The sequence below is a fragment of the Peromyscus eremicus genome, chromosome 4 (assembly GCF_949786415.1).
Source record: "Peromyscus eremicus chromosome 4, PerEre_H2_v1, whole genome shotgun sequence".
Lineage (NCBI taxonomy): Eukaryota > Metazoa > Chordata > Mammalia > Rodentia > Cricetidae > Peromyscus > Peromyscus eremicus.
In genome coordinates this window covers 4,113,364-4,132,802 of record NC_081419.1, presented here as the reverse complement: position 1 = coordinate 4,132,802, position 19,439 = coordinate 4,113,364, and the positions used below count along the sequence as shown (strand labels likewise).

Genomic DNA, 19,439 nt, shown 5'->3' with positions numbered 1-19,439 from the left:
GGGAGGATTAAGAAAGGCCGCCTCTGGCCCCGAGGCCCTCACTGACTGTGTTCTGGTCTAGGTGGGCTGGGTTTTGGGTCCAGATAACATCATGAAACACCTTCGGACTGTGCATCAGAACTCTGTCTTCCATTGTCCCACCCAGGGCCAGGTGAGGAGGGGAGGAAAACTCACGGTGAGGGTACGCGACAGGGAGAGGGGCAGTGAAAGCCCCTAGACAGGGCACAGCTGACCTGTCCTTCCATCTGCCCTGTCCAGGCCGCCGTAGCCCGGTGCTTTGAGCGGGAGCAGCAACACTTCGGACAACCCAGCAGTTACTTCTTGCAGCTCCCACAGGCCATGCAGCTGAACAGAGACCACATGATCCAGAGCCTGCAGTTGGTGGGCCTCAAGCCCTTGATCTCCCAGGGCAGCTACTTCCTCACTGCAGACATCTCAGACTTCAGTGAGGCACTGGCCATGCCACTCGGGATTTGGGGAGGTACCAAAGTTGGCTACGACTCAGCATGACCTCTTCTGTTGCCGCAGAGAGCAAGATGCCCGACCTGCCTGGTGCTGTGGATGAGCCCTATGACAGACGCTTTACCAAGTGGATGATCAAAAACAAGGTAGGCTGGGCCTCTTGTCAGGGCCAGTCGGTGGAGTTGCCCAGACTGTGCCCTGGTCCAGGGTGTCCATCCAGTCCGCGGACCTTTTCCATGACTCCTGATGCAAGGCTGATTGCACAGTCCTTTTCACTTGCACAAAGACGCCATGCTGGCCCCAGGAGGCCCTTCTGTGAGCCTGGCCGTCTCTCCTGTACAGTGAGGGAGGGTCTAGCCCATTTGCTCTCATCACCTGCTCAGACTACTGAGGTTCAAACTTAGCTTTCCCCCAGAGTGCTGCAGTCCCTCTCTTTCTCTGCACCCCGGGAGGAACCTAGTAGAATGCCCTGGGGCTTCTCTCCTGACCATCACAGCAGGTGGGGAAACACACTGAACCTTTACTCTGTCCCCTGAGCTGATGTCTTGGGTCTCAAGGCTATATGCACACATGGGCTTCCTCCTCCCCAGGGCCTGGTGGCCATCCCTGTCTCCATCTTCTTCAGTCAACCCCATCAGAAGGACTTTGACCACTACATCCGCTTCTGTTTTGTGAAGGTGAGAAAATGCTGGGAGAACCTCGATGGGCCTGGCTAGCCACCAGGGAGGGGGAGAGAAGGCTCACTGTGTGTCTTGCAGGATGAGGCCACACTCCAGGCCATGGATGAGAGGCTGCAGAAGTGGAAAGGAGAGCTCCAGCCCTGAAGCTCCTCAGCCCTCCCCACACAGTGGGGCCCAGCTCTGTGACTGCACATGCCTCTTCCAGGAAAGAGGCCATTTATTTGGGGGTTTCAGCAATCTTTCCCCATCATGTCCGGACTGCTGTCTTGGGTTGAGCCCCACTCTACTCCTCTGCAGATTCCTTGAGGGGTGCGGTTATTTCTGGCCTCTCTGCCTGGGACAGTAAAGGATGGAGTCAGGCCTGGAGTCCCAGCCTCACCCCCAGCCTTAACTTAGGCCTGCCGAGGCTCAGGGCTCTCCGCCTCTTCTCACGTGACTTCAGGACACTGCTTCTGGCTTGACTGCTTTCGTTCCTAATAAAGTTTTAAGTTATGAGAGCCCCCAAGGTGGCTTCTCTCTTCCTCTGGACTGCCTGCTAAACAGGGCTGGAACAGTTTGGAAGGGACCCCAGAGAACCTCAGACCCCACACCTTCCCTAGGAAGAGTGAGTGGTGTGTGTGTGTGTGTGTGTGTGTGTGTGAACACTGGGAACTTGGAACTCTTCTGAAGTCACAGGGCTTGTTCATGGCAACCCAGACTCTTCACTGTCTGCTGTGTCCCTCACCCTCAGAGGGTGCAAGCTGAAGGCTGGCTTAGGGTGTTTGTGTGTGGGGATGGGGATGGGGTCTTGGAGACATCTTCACAGGAGTTCAAGGACAGCCTGGTGTGCACAGAGGTAGGAGGGGCAGCTGTGAGCAGCTCCACTGGTCCAGGGTTACCTGCAACTCCCAACAGTCTGCTGAGGCGGCAGTGGGGGGGGAGGGCAGTGTGGGGGGAGGGCAGTGTAGGGGAGGGCAGTATGGGGGGAGGGCAGTGTGGGGGAGGGCAGTGTGGGGGAGGGCAGTGTGGGGGAAGGGCAGTGGGGGGGAAGGGCAGTGGGGGGAGAGCAGTGGGGGGGGAGGGCAGTGTGGGGGGAGGGCAGTGTGGGGGATGCAGCGTGGAGGAGGCAGTGTGGGCGAGGGCTGTGGGGGAGGGCAGTGTGGGGGAGGCAGTGTGGGGGGAGGGCAGTGTGGGGGAGCCACCCGGGCCAGTGAGTGCTTGACCTAAAGTGGAAGTGAGGTTGGACTTGGCCAGGGGTTTTAGACAGGCCTGAAACTCAAACTTGTGAACCTCCTGCCTCTGCTTCCAGAGTACTGAGATGACAGCACGTTCCACACCTGGCAGAGAAGTGGGACTTGATCCCAGTTGTCTCATTGAAGCCACTGTAGTCCTAAATCCCCACGGAAGGCCGTGCTAGGGGCCAGGTTCATTGTAGAATGACCTCAGGAGTTTCACTCACTTCTTTTCTTGAACCTAGAGAAATGATGGTTACATAAGAACTTTAAAAAATGTTTTCTCGCCAGGCAGTGGTGGTGCACACCTTTAATCCCAGCACTCAGAGGAGGCAGAGTCAGGTGGATCTCTGTGAGTTCGAGGCCAGCCTGGGCTACAGAGTGAGATCCAGGACAGGGAACAAAACTACGCAGAGAAACCCTGTCTCAAAAAAACAAAAAACAAAACAACAACAACAAAACAGTTTTTTCCTGGAACAGAATTCCTACAACATGAAATTTTGTGATAGATTGGAGTGGTTTTTGTTACTCATATAAAGCTCCTTTGGACTTGGGGTTAGCGTCAGAGCTTTGAGGCTGCCCCCTCCCCTCTACTGTCCTCGGGGAATGGGGTGGGACTGGACTTTCAGTTCAATCATAAAGCCAATGATATTTTTCTTTTTGAAGGTTGCCAGGAGAGGTCAGTGTCACACTGTAGCCAAAGTTGGCTTCAAACTCATGACAATCCTCCTGTCTCTGCCTCCTGAGTATTAGGATTATAAGCCTAAACCATCCATCCTGGCTTGATTTTGCATTTTGTTTTGTTGGCAGTGCTAAGGATTGAACTCGTGGCTTTGCATACACATGCTGGACAAGCACTCGTAACTCTGAGCTGCATCCCAGCCAAGAATCGTCCCTGGAACACACTTGGTGTCAGAGACACAAAGCCATACGGTACTGCTGCTGGTGCAGAGGGAGGATTGTGAACCAACGTTCAACCTCAAGGGCTCAGGCTTGAAGCGCCTCTGCCGCACCACATGGCAAGAAGATAAAGTCTTGTAGAGGGTAAACTCATAGAATTCTTAAAGTTCCTGACAAAGAGCAGGCCTGATGGCACACACCCATTATTTTACTCCAGAGGTGAAGCAGGGAAGATCAGGAGTTCAAGGTCTGGCTCTGCTGCATTGTGAGTTCAATGCTGATACATGAGACTTTGTCTCAAAAACAAAACCTAGGTTAGAGAGATGGCTATACAATCAGGAGGAGCAGAGATCAGATCCCAGCACTGACGTTACAAGCTGTGTGTCCCACACATGCCTTTAACCCCAGCTAGGAATGTGGTGGAGACAAGAGACTCTTGGGAGCTTCCAGCCTGGGCAGAGCCATGAGCCCCAGGCTCAGGGAACAAGCTTGCCTCAAAGGTGGAGAGTATACATACAGACACAGAAGGACATGCACACACGTGAATAAAAATAAACAGGACAGTCTGACCAAAGATCTCCTTTCTCATGAATCATCCCAGAATCTGCCCATAACTCATAGCCAGGCCCTGCCTCTAAGTACCCAGATGTGACTGTGAAGCTGGCTGTGTGGTACACACCTATAACTCACAGCCAGGCCCTGCCTCTAAGTACCCAGATGTGATTGTGAAGCTGGCTGGGTGGTGCACACCTGGCTTGCTTTGTTGTTTTGGCTCTTGTTTTGTTTGGGACAGGGACTCACTATGTAGCTCTAGCTGTCCTGGAGCTCACAGAGATCTGCCTGCCTCTGCCTCTGCCTCCCCAGTGCTGGGATTTAAGGCATGTGCTACTACCCCCAGTTTTTGGTGCACACTTATAATCCCAGCACTCAGGAAGCTGAGGCAAGAGGATCTTGAATCAAGGCCTGTGTGAGATACACAGTGAACCCCTGAGTCACACACCGCCCCCGCTTCAAAGTGACCTGGGAGCTGGAGAGATGGCTCAGCGTTTAAGAGGACCTGGGTTCAGTTCCCAGCACACACATGGTGGCTCACAACCTCCTGTAACTTCAGTCCCAGGGGATCCAGTGTTCTCTTCTGGCCTTCTCAGGTACCAGAAAAGCCTGTGTGCACAGACATACATGCTGACAAAACACGCATATAAATAAGTAGCCGGGCGGTGGTGGCACACGCCTTTGATCCCAGCACTCAGGAGGCAGAGCCAGGCAGATCTCTGTGAGTTCGAGGCCAGCCTGGTCTACAGAGTGAGTTCCAGGAAAGGTGCAAAACTACACAGAGAAACCCTGTCTCAAAAAACCAATCAATCAATCAATCAATCAATAAAATAAGTAAAGTCAAAACCCAGAGAACATGGTGCTTACTGGCCTTTAATTTCCACACTTGGGAGATTGAGGCAGTTGACACTATCTCAACAAACAAAACCAAAGCAAGCAAAACAGACAAAAAGAAAGTATAACTCAAGAGAGAATGTTGTTTGGTTGATAATAATGTGTCAGTATCTTCCCCAACTGTAACAAGGTACCAGATTGTGGGGCGTTTACCCACCACCCCCACAGTTCCCCAGAGTTTTCTTGAGTGCGAGCAGCAGGAAATATTAGATAGAAGGATTTATTGCGGAGAATCTTGCGGAGATAAACAGATAGAAAATAAAGGATAGCCTTGAGAGGGCCTGGAACCTATTCCAACGGGCTCTGATTGTCTCTGCCCCAGGGTTTTTATAGAGACGCCAAGGGGTGGAGCAAAAGACCACCTCCCCCAGCACAGCCAAGTGCAGACCATCTCAGACACCTGCACTCAGGCCCGTGGTCCTAATCATCCTCTATGCGGACCTGCTGGGTAAAGCCACGAGGAACCCGAGAACGGGCTCCCACACCAGATCATTCTAAAATGTTAATATAAGCTGTGTATGGTGGCGCATGCCTTTAATCTCAGCTCTCAAGAGGCAGGCAGATCTCTGAATTTGAGGCCAGCCTAGTCTACAGAGCAAGTTCCAGGACAGCCGGGGATACACAGAGAAACCTGTCTTGAAAAACCAAACCAAAACAAAAAGTTAATACAAAACTACCAGGCAGAAAAGTTTTTAGGGGAACCACTTTCATAACTATCTTCCCATTTTTTCTTAAACTTAAAATATTACTTTAAAGGGGACAGGGAATGTTGCTCAGTGGTAGAGCGCTTGCATGCTGGAGACCTTGGATTTGAGCCTCAAGCCTGCCAAAAATTAATCAATCTATCAAAGCACTCAGGAGGTTGATGGAAGGTGATCCTGAGTTTGAGGTCAGTCCAAGCTACATAGTAACACTCTACCTCAAAAAGAAAGTGCAAATGAACAAATTGAAGCACTGGATTAAACTACTACTAAAGTAATTTCCAGAAGGGTCTCCTTACATAAATCGTGGAAGCTGAATGTCGCCCGGGTACCGATCGGGAGGACCGCATGTGAGCCTTTTAGGGTTCGGACCACACTGAGCCGCGAAACTCACTTATCTGGAAGACAGGAACCAGCGCTGTGGCCTGCGCATCTGCAGGGCGAGTGTCCGTGCTCCACCTCCCCAGACTCCTAGGCCACGCCCCTACACTCCGCAGGGCCTTCGATTGGGCAGCTCCGCCGAGGTGTGGCCGGAAGCGGCGAGGCTGATTGGCAAGCGCGTGGTGCTCCGGAAACATGGCGGAGCGCCCGAAGAAGCGTCCGTGTGGCCCGGTAAGTGGCGGCAGGTGGTGTTCCGGGCAAGGCCGGGGAGCCGCGGCGTCTCACAGTGGTGTGGACCTGGGTGCTCCCTCCTAGCTGCTCGCCCGAGGCCTGAGCTCTCGAGGTTAGCTGGCCCGCGCTGCATTCCTCAGGGCGACGGTGCTCATGCTCGTGATCCCTTTCCTGGCTTGTTTCTGTTTCCTAGGGCAACGTTGTGGCTAGACCTCTCCTCCCCTTTGCTCAGTTTCTCCTTTTATTCTATGGGAATTCATCCCTTAACTTCGCGGTTGCTTACTGTGCCCGGCCTGACCCCAGGCGTTGAGCACAGCGTGTCACTGTGTACTCCTGCCTAGTTTGGGGAATTCAGAGGGCTGGAGGCCAGCAACGATGCTCCCCTCTGTCTTCCTCCTGCTCTTCCAGGGTGAACACGGCCAAAGGGTTGAATGGCGAAAATGGAAGCGGCAGAGTAAGTAAAGGCTGGCTGGCGTCGGGCTGGAAAGAGTGCTGAGCCCTCCCTTCCCCCAGACCACCTAATGCCCCGCCAAGCCGTCTCTGGGTGTCCATCCAGTGGAGCTGCCCTGGCAGCCTGCTGGAGCCCAGACTGGCCCAGTGAGAGGGAACTCTCCTCACTATGCCAAGGCCCTCTCCCCCCACTAATTCTTCTCCAGAGAAAGAGGAGAAAAAGAAGTGGAAGGACCTCAAGATAATGAAAAAACTGGAGCGGCAGCGGGCCCAGGAGGAACAGGCTAAGCGCCAGGAGGAGGAGGAGGCTGCCCAGAGGAGCGACCAAGGTAAGCAGCTGGGTCCTGGGGAGGACGCAGGGCAGGTTGTGGCCTGAAGCCGAGCCTCACAGCTAACCTGCGGCCTTCCGTCGCTCCTCATTCCCTCTCTCTCTTTGTCTCTGTTTTCTCCTCTCTCTCTTTCCCTTCCTTCTTTTTTCTCCCTCCCTCTTTCTTCTTCTTCTTTTTTTTTTTTTCCTTTCAAGTGAGGCGCTAAAGATTAAACCCAGAGCCTTCATTCATGGTAGGCATTCTCTCACCAAACTACCCTTGGCTCACACCTCTTGAGCCTTCTGAGTGCTTTGGTTACGTTTTAAATTTAATTTCATAATGAAAATTTTTCTTTATTTTCCCATTATATCTAATACATGCTGAAAATAATACAGAAAACTATGAAAAAGAAAGAAAAACTGAGCAGGCTGTGATTGTGGCTTGTTCTAACATGACTAGTGGTGTGGCAGGAGAGAGCCTGTATGTACAGTGTGACAGCCCTGAGTCCTGATTATATGCTTCTGGGCCTGGCTTTCCTCAGCTCCTGTTACTGCCCTGAGTGTTCTGTGTCAGTACATTTACCCTAAGAGACCATCTTTTTTTAGTTGTGGTGATACACACAGCTGTGATCTCAGTACCTGGGAGGCTGAGGCAGGAAGATAAAGAGTTCAAGGCTAGTCCAGGGCTCGTAGTATCATTTTTCACAAACAGAAAGTATCCTTTTTCAATGGTGGGTGTGTGAGAGTGGGAACATTGTACCCTTTAGAGCTCAGTAGCCACCAGTGGGGCTGTTGAACATGGGTTCAGGGCCCTGGAAATGATGTCTAAGTGTTACCTCTTTCTGATAAGGAAACCCCAGGAGGGAGAGAATGTGGTGGCTCCTCTACAGCCAGGCAACCTATCTCCTATCTCAGCCACCCCACCACTTAATGTCACTACAGACAGAACACTTACCCAACTTTCCTGGGGGACAAACCATACTCATGAAAATGGGGAGAACTCTGGTTCCAGGAGCCTGCCACTTGTCTGGAGATGCTCATGGCCTTCAGGTGGTGAAGTTTTACAGATACATCCCCTCTCCCCATACTGAGAGCCAAGTTCAGACCACCTGTAACATATGATACAGCACAATGCCTTGTGAGTTCTTGTTACTATATATTAATAACATGTTTAACACAGATAAAAGGGGGTTCTTTTGGAAATATTTCAGCATTATACCTGATGTACATAATTCCCTCACTAGGAAGACTGATACAGGAAGATCATGAGTTTGAGAGTAGTCTGGGGACTAGAGTAAGACTCCCCCATCCCAAAATAAAAACAAACCACCACACAGTGTTGTTTGACTTTCTTTTGGGACCACCAGCTCACAAATAATGACATGGAGACTTCTTATTAATTATGAAAGCTTGTCCTTTGGCTCAGGCTTGTCCCTAACTAGCTTTTATAACTTAAATACCTGCTTCTATTAATCTACGTTCTGCCATATGGCTTTTTTACCTCTCCTCCATTCTGTATGTCTGACTTGGTCCAAGGTTCACTGGCATCTCCTCTTCCTCTTTCTCCCCAGAAATCCTGCCTATCCTCTCCTGCCTAGCTATTGGCCATTTAGCTCTTTATTAAACCAATCAGAAAGTACCTTGGCAAAGACACATCTTCACAGTGTACAAAAGGATTATCCCACAACAAATCAGTGACTTACACATGCTATGTATGTGTATGCACAAATGTGTACATATTTGTTTCCAGTCTGGGTTGGTTGAATCCATAGGTGGGGAAACTACAGGTAGAGAGGGCAGACTTGATGTTTCCCAGAGCTTGTATGATATCAAGTACTTATTATATTTTCACTGGCTTTTTAAGATTTATTTATTTGTGTGTTTTACATATATGGGTGTTTTGTCTGCATGTACATCTGGAAACCAGAAGAGGTCATTGGATCCTATGGGACTATAGTTACAGTTGTGAGCCGCCATGTTGGTGCTGGGAATTGATCTCAGGGCCTGTGTAAGAACAGCCAGATTTTAGCTGTTCTTATTTACTTTGACAGCTGGTAAACTGAGGTATCTTAGAGCAGAGCCAGGATCCAGATGTAGGCCAGTGCTGCTGACCAGTGCTTGGCCTTGTTCTCCAGGCTGCCTTACTTTGAGAAGCCTTGGAGACTTTGGTCCATTTCTTCCTGAACAGACTGGAACCTTTAGAGAAGGGGTGGAATCTAGTTTGCTGATCTCAAAGCTCCTCCCAGTCAGACAGTTCTTACTCTGACCGTGGGGACAGAGCAAGGGAGGAGAGGTCGGTCCACAGCCTGTCAGGTTGACCGGGAGCACCCTTACCCCTGCTAGGACGGCCTTACACGCTGAGCGTGGCCCTGCCGGGCTCCATCCTGGACAACGCCCAGTCACCTGAGCTTCGCACCTACCTGGCTGGCCAGATCGCTAGAGCCTGCACCATCTTCTGCGTGGACGAGATTGTGATATTCGATGAGGAGGGCCGAGATAGCAAGTGAGAGTCCACAGGGAGGGGAGGGCCACCAGGGTGGGCTGTGACTTGTTCTGGCCCTTGTCACCTGCCTAAAATGCCCACATCATAATCCTTACTTTTGTCGAGGCGAGGACTGTCACAGTGGGTGGGAGCCGCTCTCAGGGCCGCTGCAGTTGGATTTTTTCCCCTTGCTGCTGGAGATTGAACTCCAGGTTTTGTACTTGTTCTACCACTGAAGCTACATGCCATTCAGCTCTTAGCTCCGGTCTTGCGCCTATCTAACATTTGTTCATTCATTCATTCATTCATTTATTTATTTATGGTGCTTGAGTATATACACACCAGTGTGGTTGTGGAGCTCAGATGACAACTCGGGCCGGGCAGGTGCAGCGCACTCTTTCAATCCCAGCAGAGGCAGAGGCAGGTGAATCTCTGAGTTCAAGGCCAGCCTGGTCTAACAAAATGAGTTCCAGGACTGTCAGGACTGTTAACAGAGAAACCCTGTCTCAAAACCCAAAACAAATAAATAAAGAAGACAACGTGCAGGAGTCAGGTCGTCAGCTCTCTCCTCGTGTGGGTTCTGGGCATGGAACTTAGGTTTTCAGGATTGGGAACAGGAGCTCTTAACCCGGTAGGCCGTCTCTCCAGCCCAGCACGTGAACCTTGAGCCCTGTCTTTGTCTTCCCAGGACTGTGGAAGGGGAATTCAAGGGAGTTGGCAAGAAGGGGCAGGCATGTGTACAGCTGGCCCGCATCCTGCAGTACCTGGAGTGTCCACAGTAAGTGTGAGGTGAGGGTGGTGTCCCCTCGGATGGAGCTGGGAAGCAGCCTCCCCAGGAAGGTCCTGACAGCTGCATTCCGCCCCAGGTACCTGAGAAAGGCGTTCTTCCCCAAACACCAGGATCTGCAGTTTGCAGGTATGGCTGGTGTGCCTGCCCCATTTCTCAGGGCTCATCCTAGGCACTGAGAAATTATCCTGCCCCACTTACCACAGTGGGAAAGCAGCTCTGGACCTGACATCACCCTCCCAACCCGCACAGGGATCCTCAACCCCTTGGACAGTCCTCACCACATGCGTCAGGATGAGGAATCCGAGTTCCGAGAAGGCGTTGTGGTGGACCGGCCCACCAAGGCAGGCCATGGCTCTTTGGTCAACTGTGGAATGAAGAAGGTGGGAATGGAAGGCAGGCTGTGGTCCACCTTGAGAACACTTGCTCACTGTGGAAGACAGGCAGGGACATATGAATAGACCTGGACTGTAGGCCTGTTGTGAAACACCAGTTATTGCTGACTGGATCAGAGAAGTACCCAAAGTAGAACTTAAGAGATGAACTCAGGGAAGCTGGAGAGGTGGCTCATTGGTGAAGAGCACTGGCTGCTCTTGCAGAGGACCCAGGTTCAGTTCCCAGCACCCATATGGTGGCTCACAGCCACCTGTAACTCCAGTTCCAGGGGGTCTGATGCCCTCTTCTGGCCTCTGTGGGCCCCAGGCATGAACATGGTGCACAGACGTACATGTAGGCAAGACACCCATACACATAAAATAAAAATAAAAGAGAGATGAAGTCATGACCACACCCAGTGTTGTGGTGTGTTTATTATTTATTTTTGTTACTGAGATTTAATCATGCTCTATTGTTGAAGTACATTCTCAGCTTTGCTGGTTTGGGGTTAGGTGATTTTTTAATTTCTCATTTTTAGTGTACATGGGTGTGAATGTGTGTGTAAGCATGCATGTGCCAAGGAGTAAATGTGAGGTCAGAGAACGACTTGACAAGTGTTTTCTCCCCGCACTGTGTGGGGAGTGAGCTCTGGTCATCAGCTTGGGGGCGGGCGCCCGGTGAACCGTCTGACAGTAGCTCTTGTTTATAGTCTCCTGGTCAGCAGATGAGGAGGCGGAGGCTCACAGGAGTTAAGTGACCCCCTCACTCTCGGCAGCTAACAAGTGGCCAGGCCACCACATGGAGGAAACCTATGACGTCATCTCTTACCCAGGGCTTCCGTCTCTGACCAGTGCCCTGTGGTAACTGTTCTGCATGAACGGTCTCTCTTAGCAGGTCCTACTCAGTGCCAGAAACAGGGTGGCAGGCTGATCTGGCACCGCAGTTCTCGGGGGTCTCTGAGGAGGTTGGCCCCTTTGGAGGTGTGGCGCTCATTTCCTCTACCTTCTCCGCAGGAGGTGAAGATTGACAAGAAACTGGAACCTGGACTCCGCGTGACCGTGCGACTGAACCAGAAGCAGCTCCCCTCAGGTATCTGGAAGCTTCCGTGGCCCTTACAGTTGCCTGGCCTAGAGCCTCCACCTACCTCCTGGTCTCCTTGGTCCTCACAGCCTGTTTTATTCCCCAGAATGCAAGACCTACAAGGGGACAGTCGTGTCGTCACAGGATCCCCGCACCAAAGCTGGTCTCTACTGGGGCTACACTGTCCGGCTGGCCTCCTGTCTCAGTAAGGACAGAGTTCCTTCCCTGAATGTCCCTCTGTCCTACCAGTGGGTGTGTGTCTAGGTGGTGCCGTCTCTGGTCTCCCTGAACATCTGTTCGGATGCTAAGAACATCTGAGAGCAGGACATGCTTGGCCCCCAGCTGCCATCCCAGCACTAGGAGCCCAACACAGGGATCTCACTGTAAACTTGAGGCCAGCTCAGGAAACAGCAAGACCTTGTCTCACACACCAGACCAGGAAAGCCCTCTGAAGCCAGTGTCAGGCCGCCGACCATGGTCCAGGGCTTGGGAGCTCCTCCTTGCCCACCCTGTGTGCTCCCCAGCCCAGGCTGCAACTCCACCATTCCCTGCCCCCAACTTCCCAAGAGCAGTAGATGGTCTCCTTTACCTGAGCGCTCACCCACCTTGCAAGACGCTAGAGCCACAGCCCAGAGCAGCACCCCACTGAGCGGGCCCCACCCCCAGGTGCCGTGTTTGCTGAGGCCCCCTTCCAGGATGGGTACGACCTGACCATTGGTACATCAGAACGTGGCTCCAACGTGGCCTCTGCCCAGCTGCCCAGCTTCAGGTGGGTGCCGCTTAGGGCAGGGACTGGGCCCTACTGTATATGTATGGGTTTGGGGACCTAAAGCTCTGGGGACTAGCCAGTGGAGCCTTGAAGTCAGTGACTTCCTGTCTCTGGGTACCAGGCATGCTCTTGTGGTGTTCGGGGGCCTTCAAGGCCTGGAAGCTGGAGTGGACGCTGACCCCAACCTCGAAGTGTCTGAACCCAGTGTCCTCTTCGACCTCTACGTCAACACATGCCCCAACCAGGGCAGCCGTACCATCCGCACGGAGGTGAGCCGCCGGCACAGGCACCCGGTCCTCCTGGTAATCCGCCCCAGGTGCCTCCTCCCAAGATTTACTTATGAGTTCATGTACTTCTGCACATCAGAAGAGGGCATCAGATCCCATGAGACTACAGGTACAGACGGTTGTGAACCACCATGTGGGTGCTGGGAATTGAACTCAGGACTCTGGAAAAGCAACCAGTGCTCTTAACCACCGAGCCATCTTCCCAGCCTCAGCCTAAATGCCTTTTTCTGAAGGTGGGGTCCTTACCACAGCAAACTCGTGGCAGGGACAGGACACAAGAGCCATAAAGGTTGCAAGTCCTGGGCCAGTAGTAGTCTTACATCCCCAGGTAACCTGCCTGTCCCTGTTCAGGGCCTCTGCTTCCTTGGTGATGTCCTAGGCCCCTCTGGGTGTCAACAACATTTCTGTGCTGGGGAAAAGTGTCCCACAAGAACAGAGCATCCACGGGATCTGTGCAACCATCCCAGAGGCCAGCATAAAATGATGTCCCTATGGGTACCATGTGGAGGAGGTTCTGTTGCTCCATCAGTCTCAAGGGTGCTGACTGTAGGTTAACAGCCCCAGTCTGCCTGTCCCTGAGGCCCTGCCCATGTCACTTATTACTGCTCAGCCAGTTGGAAATAACTGCCCATCATCATCTTCCTGACTCTTGAAGAAGGCCCCAGCTGGGGCTGGGGCAGCTGGCTGTGATGACAAGGAGGAGCTGGGACGGCTGCCTAACTACCAGGTCCCAGCCAACTTCTTTTCTTCCAGGAAGCCATACTCATCTCCCTGGCTGCCCTGCAACCTGGTCTCACCCAGGCGGGTTCCTGGACCACCTGACAACTTCATGGATCCAGGATGCAGAAACAGCAGGAAATGGAGGATCACCAGGAACAGAGATGGTCAAGACTTGTCTCCAAAAATAACCATCTTTAATATGAACCAGCCCCATCTCCCCAGTGTCTTGACTCCTTCAACTTCACTTGCTGCCAGCAGTGATGGCCTTGAGGTTTCCGGCACGGGCCAGGATATTGGGCACGAAGAGCAACCCCGAGGCACGCTCGATGCTCTCGATGGGCACTAGGAAGCGCTCCAGAGGGAGAGTCTCATCTACAGGGGCATTGGGCATCACGTAGGAACGCAGCTCGATTTGCCCGCTGGTGGACTCCAGGATGAGCACCTTGAAGAAGTGCGTGGGCACTGCCACGTGATTCTTTCCAATAACCTGGTACTTGACATAGGACTTCCCATCAGCCTCTGTCCTGTGGATAGACCCAGGCACATGTGGCCAGGAAGCAGGGTTGGACACAAGGCCACCTTTTCCAGGAAGCCTTCCCTGACCTAACTTCCAACAAGAAATTTATTTCCGTGCCTGGTTGCCTCCTTGGGTCTGGGAACTCTGTAAGGTGGGGACCAACATTTAACCCTCTGTTTTTCTGCCCAATACTGGTTCAGACGGAGTGGGTGACATAAATGCTGCTAGAGGAATGAGCTCTCTGGACCTTGAGTTCACGTGCAGACATGTGACCACCACCTGTCCCCATAGGCAGTGCACCAGGCAAGCAAGGGTGTGAGGGCCATGACAGTGCAGTCCCAGCCCGGGCCTGGTACCAGCGCTGCCACACTGGATGGATCGGCCTGAGCTGATCACAAGGCTCTCCGATGTTCAGAGGAACTTAGCTCGCCTGTCGGGCAGGGCTGACCTTGGGAAGGAGTGCTTCAAGCCCAGCACAGGTGAGAGCCTGGTGTCAAAAGGGGAGCAAAGGCAGACTTGGGGCCTAGCAGCCGTGGACACAGGAGGGTTCTAGGCCACCCAAAGGTCTCTGGCTGCAGTGAAACAGCCCAAGGTCGGAGAATAGGAGTGGAAGGCCCTGTCAGCCACAGACTTACCTGGGCAGGAAAAGGGGCCCTGTGCAGACATAGACATTTTGGTAAGTGCGAGTCAAGCTGCGGCTGTACTTCTCAAGGTTGTTCCAAGCATTCTGGTTGAGGTGCGGCACCTGGTGGGAGAAGCAAGGCTCAGTACCACACCTGGGCCCTTCTTCGTTAGGAATACCCCAGGTCCTAAGGAGATGGCCAAGCATGTGGAGGACGAAGGCTCAAAGAACGAGTCACTCCTTGAGGCTGTGACTACAGGGGTTGAGTGTTCGTAGGGCTGTCCACTGCTAGCCACACGCCATCCATTCCTAGGCACTCCAAATCTCTTAAGTTTACCCCAGCTCAAAGAACCAGGGACGGAGGGAGCATTAATCATTTAGAGATCCCCTAGGTCCCTTGACAGGCCTCAGAACAAGCACTGGGGATGGGGTGGAGGTGGGGGGCATGCTCTGGCCATCTCCGGCCACTGGGTGGATGTGCCTAGTTCACCTATCACAACCCTCCTGGGAGCAGGTGCAGTGCTAACAATGTGTCCAGGGTCATGTGACTGGCACCAACAGCCCAACTTCGTGCCAGCTGTTTTCCTGGCAGCTGCCGCAGGCCAGCTGGGAATACGGAGTAGGCGACCTCCCGGGTTCCCTCCGGAAGTACACTGGGTAGCTTACAGACTGGGGAGATAGGAGCGCTGTTTCCCAGCACTCCGTGTAAGTTCAAACCCCGTCTCTCCCGCTATGGTGCACGTGTAAATTCAGACCTAGGCGCTGCAGTCAGGCAGGTGCCCGGGGACCACGGCTACCTGCGGGGCCACGTTGCTCAGGTAGAAGGTGTCGTCCATGGCCCGCTGGCTCCAGCGGTGGTTGGCGGCGGCGGCCAAGTGGCCGCGGTCAAAGCCGCTGCCGCGGTAGTCCGCGTTGGTGGCACGGTGGTATGCATGCACAGAGTCGTCCTCTCGGAAGTCGCAGGCGCTGCGGTCGCCCTCGCCGCGGAGCCGCTCGGGCCGCAGCTGCTCCAAGACCCAGAGCGCACCGCGCGTGCGCGGGTCGTAGCTCAGCACATAGGACTCCCGGCTCCGGAGCTGCGCCACGCCGGGCAGCCCGTACTTGGCCAGTTCCCCGGTGCCACCAGCCGGCCCCCCAGGCAGCGCGGGCAGCTCGGCCGCTACCACGGGCAGCACCGGCACCCGGCCCAGCAGCCCCGGCGCTATCCCAGCCCGTCGCCGCCAGTGCTCTGCCGCCGCACCCAACCCCGCGCCTAGCGCCAGGGTCAGACCGACCCGCAGAGCGCGCATGGCCTACAGGAAAATGAGCGTGGTCCCGGTGCAAGGCGCAGGAGCATCGGGCGACCCCTAGCGCGTGTCCTCGGGGCCTTCCTCCGCCCTTTTAGACACGGGCTGGGGCGTGACACCGCCCGACCTGCTTGCAATTGGTCGCTGCCACGTCTGGCTCCGCCTCGCCTTGTGCGTCTCCGGAAACCTTGCCTCCTGCTGGGCGTTTAGTGCAGCCCCAGGGCCGAGTATTTAACCTTCACACAGGCCTGGGAAGTCTAGTTGCTTGAACAGGACAGAAACCCAGATCTGTCAGACCGCTCCTCTCCACTCAAATGAGCCAAACATTTCTCTAGATTGGCTGACAAAAGGGCGCAGGTGCAGGCTGTAGCTGCTGACAGCCGCCAGGAGCTAAGGTTGCTAGTGAGGTTGTAGAAAGCAGCTTGAAAAGCCTATACTAGGGTCATACTTTTCCATTTTTTGTTTGTTTTGGTTTGGTTTTTCGAGATAGGGTCTGTGTAGCCCTGGCTGTCCTGGTACTCACTCTGTAGAGCAGGCTGGCCTTGAACTCACAGAATGCTGGGAGTAAAGGCGTGCACCACCACCGCCGTCGCTGCCGCCACCACCCACCACCACCCACCACCACCCACCACCACCACCACCCACCACCACCCACCACCACCACCACCAACAACAACACCACCCACCACCACGCCCAGGTCTTTTCAACCCTCTTAAAGGCTGAGCCTGTGAAGTATGTTGTGTAAGGCAGTGTTTCCTGTCCACAGAAGCCGGACAGTACTCAACTCTAGGGGCTGGATAAGAATATTTCCTGCACACCAGATGGAACAGTGTTTAACCTACGAATATTTTAAGACAGCAACTTGCCTATCACTTATTAAAGTGGGGAAAGAACAATACAAGTGTGTATCATCAGAGCTGCAATCATTAGCATGAGACAAAACCAATTATTTATTAAGCATTAAATTTGAAAATAGGGGATCAGCAAGTGCTGGAAGACAGGAGGGCACTGGAAGGAAATAATAAAAATGCACAGCATATACATATGGAAATGTTATAATGAAACTCACTTTTTTGTTTGCTTATTTTTTCAAGACAGGGTTTCTCTGTGTAACAGTCCTGGCTGTCGTGGAACTTGCTTTGTAGATCAGGCTGGCCTTGAACTCACAGAGATCCACCTGGCTCTGACTCTGAATGCTGGGATCAAAGAAGGGCACCACCACCACCCAGTTGAAAGATGTTTTTGTAGGGGCAGGGGAGCAAGCTCAGTGGGTAAAAGCATGACTGATGACATGATTTCCATCCCTGGAATGCACAGAGGCCTCAGAGGCAGCAGCTCACATCTGTAATCCTAGCATTCTCAAACTGAGATTTGAGGCCCAGGCAGGGGCCTACAGTGCACAGCACAGTGGATGAAATAAGAGACCCTGCATCCTGTGCATGGGCTGGCACAAGCACACACACACACACACACACACACACACACACACACACACACACAAAAAAAAAGCAGAGTAGTATTCCATGTGTATCTATACCATTTTCTCTGTCCATTCATCCACTAATGGACATTAGATTTTTTGGTTCCTGTGAATGTTACCAATAAATATAAGAGTGCTTTGGGGGCCATGTCCAAACAGCATCCCCCTGTCTTCTGACAGCTACAGTTCCAGGCTTCAGGATTAAGCCTGCAGTCCATTTGAGAGTTGATTCTCTGTGTGTTGTAAACATTTCATTTTACTTTTCTGTGTGTGGAAATCAGTTCTCTCGCACCATTTACTGAAGACTGTCCTTTCTCCATGGTGTTCCTGGCTCCTTTGTCAAGGCAATTGATTACAGGGGCTGGAGGGATGGCTCAGAAGTTAAGAGCACTGGCTGTTCTTGCAGAGGACCTGGGTTCAGTTCCTACTCTCCACAGGGTGGCCCACAGCCATCTGTAACTCCAGTCCCGGGGAGTCCGGTACCCTCTTCTAGCCTCCATGGGCACCACGTACACATACAGCAGGCAAGCACACATACACACAAAAGTTTAAAAGGTTGATGTCATATTTTTTTCTTTCTTTCTTTCTTTTTTTTTTTTTGGTTTCTCAAGACAGGGTTTCTCTGTGTAGCAGCTCTGGCTGTCCTAGAACTTGCTCTGTAGACCAGGCTGGCCATGAACTCACAGAGATCCACTTGCCTCTGCTTCCCGAGTGCTGGGAATAAACTCGATGTCATCTATTTCTGTCCACATCGTGCTGTTTGTTTTTTTTTAAAGATTTATTTATTATGTATACAGTGTTCTGTCTGCATGTATGTCTGCAGGCTAGAAGAGGGCACCAGATCTCATTACAGATGGTTGTGAGCCACCATGTGGTTGCTGGGAATTGAACTCAGGACCTCTGGAAGAACAGTCAGTGCTCATAACCTCTGAGCCATCTCTCCAGCCCACATCGTGCTGTTTTGATTACCATAAACTAGGATTTTAAAGCCAGGTGGCCTCCAGCTTTGTCCTTTTGCTCACAATTATGTCAGGTACTTGGGATCTTTTATGGTTCCCTAACACATTTTCAGATTCTTTCCTTTTTCTGTGAAAAATGACTGTGTGTGTGTGTGTGTGTGTGTGTGTGTGTGTGTATGTGTGTGTTAGGACCCATAGGCTCAGGCAAGCAAAGCAGATGCTCTGCCACTGAGCTACACTTCCATGTCATAGCAATTTTGTTTCGGGCAGGGCCTCACTATGTAGTCCCAGGAAGACTGGGACTTCACAGGCCGGTCTCAGATTTGCCAGGATCCTCTTTGTGGAGTGCTGAGATGACAGGTCTGTGCCACCACACTTGGCCACACTGGAATTTTGATGGGGACCACATTTACCCAGAGCTGGGCTTGAGTTAGTGCACCAGACTCCTGGATCCCCAGCTCATTTACTATTAAATTTCAGTGAACTGGAACCCTTCCTCCCACCATCCCATAATTACCACCTTTTTTTTTTTTTTTTCCCCTCTTTTTTTTTTTGGTTTTTCGAGACAGGGTTTCTCTGTGTAGCTTTGCGCCTTTCCTGGAACTCACTTGGTAGCCCAGGCTGGCCTCGAACTCACAGAGATCCACCTGGCTCTGCCTCCCGAGTGCTGGGATTAAAGGCGTGCGCCACCACCGCCCGGCCCATAATCACCACCTTCTTACCACACTCCCAGTCTTGGGCTTATTTAGCCGGGAGTTGCTTAAGCTGGAGAAGGAATTTTCATTTTCTCACCAGCTGGAAAAGATTTATTCATTCAACTATATACACTTAGAACCCACCGTTCACTTTTCACAGTTCTAGATACTGGGAATGGAGAGAAGTTCTTCCAACCTGGAAATGCAGAGTAAGTTAGTACCCTCGTTTCTCTGCACCTCCGTCAACTTCTTCCAAGGCTTTACACCGCTCAGTATTCATGGGGCTGTGGTTCTGGCCAGTGCTTGCTTGATGTGTGTGAGGGCCTGGGCTCTATGAGCAGCACAAAATTCATAGGAACTTTAATTTCTCTTAGGTATTGCAAGTAGCATCTTATTATTTTCAGAGTTTACAGTTAGCATATGCACAACTACAACTTAAAAATGAGTAATAAAGTGTGTACTGGCAGAGCCCTCCTTCCTAAGCCCACCCATCTCCTGCTGACTGGCAGCTGAACTGGAAGAGGCAGGCTCTCCTGGAAAGCACTTCCTGGTCTTTCTTAGACCAGTAGAAGGGACTCTGACTTTGTCCTTGCTCCAAAGTCTCATGTCG

At 52.4% G+C, this 19,439-nt stretch overlaps 3 protein-coding genes across 6 annotated transcripts in view; 2 read left to right on the top strand and 1 right to left on the bottom strand.

Annotated features, from left to right (window-relative positions):
* Positions 1-1,325, top strand: part of Kyat1 (kynurenine aminotransferase 1) — a 32,792-nt gene extending 31,467 nt beyond the window's left edge. For all 3 annotated transcript variants that reach the window (XM_059259963.1, XM_059259962.1, XM_059259961.1), the window contains 5 exons: positions 62-151; positions 259-445; positions 529-608; positions 1,053-1,139; positions 1,221-1,325. In XM_059259963.1, coding sequence (XP_059115946.1) covers positions 62-151; positions 259-445; positions 529-608; positions 1,053-1,139; positions 1,221-1,286 — 510 coding nt within the window. In that variant the 3' untranslated portion in view covers positions 1,287-1,325. The remainder of the gene's footprint in view (positions 1-61; positions 152-258; positions 446-528; positions 609-1,052; positions 1,140-1,220) is intronic.
* Positions 1,326-5,906: 4,581 nt separating this feature from the next.
* On the top strand, positions 5,907-14,019 carry Spout1 (SPOUT domain containing methyltransferase 1). Of its 2 annotated transcripts, none has more exons than XM_059259965.1 (12): positions 5,907-6,012; positions 6,421-6,466; positions 6,669-6,791; positions 9,113-9,272; positions 9,940-10,029; positions 10,118-10,167; positions 10,291-10,421; positions 11,427-11,502; positions 11,600-11,698; positions 12,160-12,262; positions 12,384-12,531; positions 13,303-14,019. In XM_059259965.1, exons 1-12 carry the CDS (start codon positions 5,977-5,979, stop codon positions 13,369-13,371), a joined length of 1,131 nt encoding a protein of 376 aa, XP_059115948.1. In that variant the 5' UTR covers positions 5,907-5,976; the 3' UTR covers positions 13,372-14,019. The 2 variants fall into 2 exon arrangements, with proteins under 2 accessions (XP_059115948.1, XP_059115949.1); XM_059259966.1 differs by lacking the exon at positions 5,907-6,012 and adding an exon at positions 6,027-6,124.
* On the bottom strand, positions 13,236-15,712 carry Endog (endonuclease G). Its single transcript, XM_059259967.1, has 3 exons — positions 15,206-15,712; positions 14,422-14,531; positions 13,236-13,793 (listed from the first exon to the last, which is right to left on the bottom strand). The coding sequence occupies exons 1-3, from the start codon at positions 15,695-15,697 to the stop codon at positions 13,511-13,513; spliced, it is 885 nt and encodes a 294-aa protein (XP_059115950.1). The 5' UTR covers positions 15,698-15,712; the 3' UTR covers positions 13,236-13,510.
* Positions 15,713-19,439: the final 3,727 nt, after the last annotated feature.

Bases quoted from the DNA above. Each gene is read 5' to 3' on its own strand.
- Spout1 (XM_059259965.1), top strand. From the start codon at position 5,977: ATGGCGGAGCGCCCGAAGAAGCGTCCGTGTGGCCCG. The intron at 11,503-11,599 runs GTATCTGGAAGC...TTTATTCCCCAG, and splicing joins CCAGAAGCAGCTCCCCTCAG to AATGCAAGACCTACAAGGGG. The intron at 11,699-12,159 runs GTAAGGACAGAG...CCCCACCCCCAG, and splicing joins CCGGCTGGCCTCCTGTCTCA to GTGCCGTGTTTGCTGAGGCC.
- Endog (XM_059259967.1), bottom strand. From the start codon at position 15,697: ATGCGCGCTCTGCGGGTCGGTCTGACCCTGGCGCTAGGCGCGGGGTTG. The intron at 14,532-15,205 runs GTAGCCGTGGTC...TTCTCCCACCAG, and splicing joins TGAGCAACGTGGCCCCGCAG to GTGCCGCACCTCAACCAGAA. The intron at 13,794-14,421 runs GTAAGTCTGTGG...GTCTATCCACAG, and splicing joins GGGCCCCTTTTCCTGCCCAG to GACAGAGGCTGATGGGAAGT.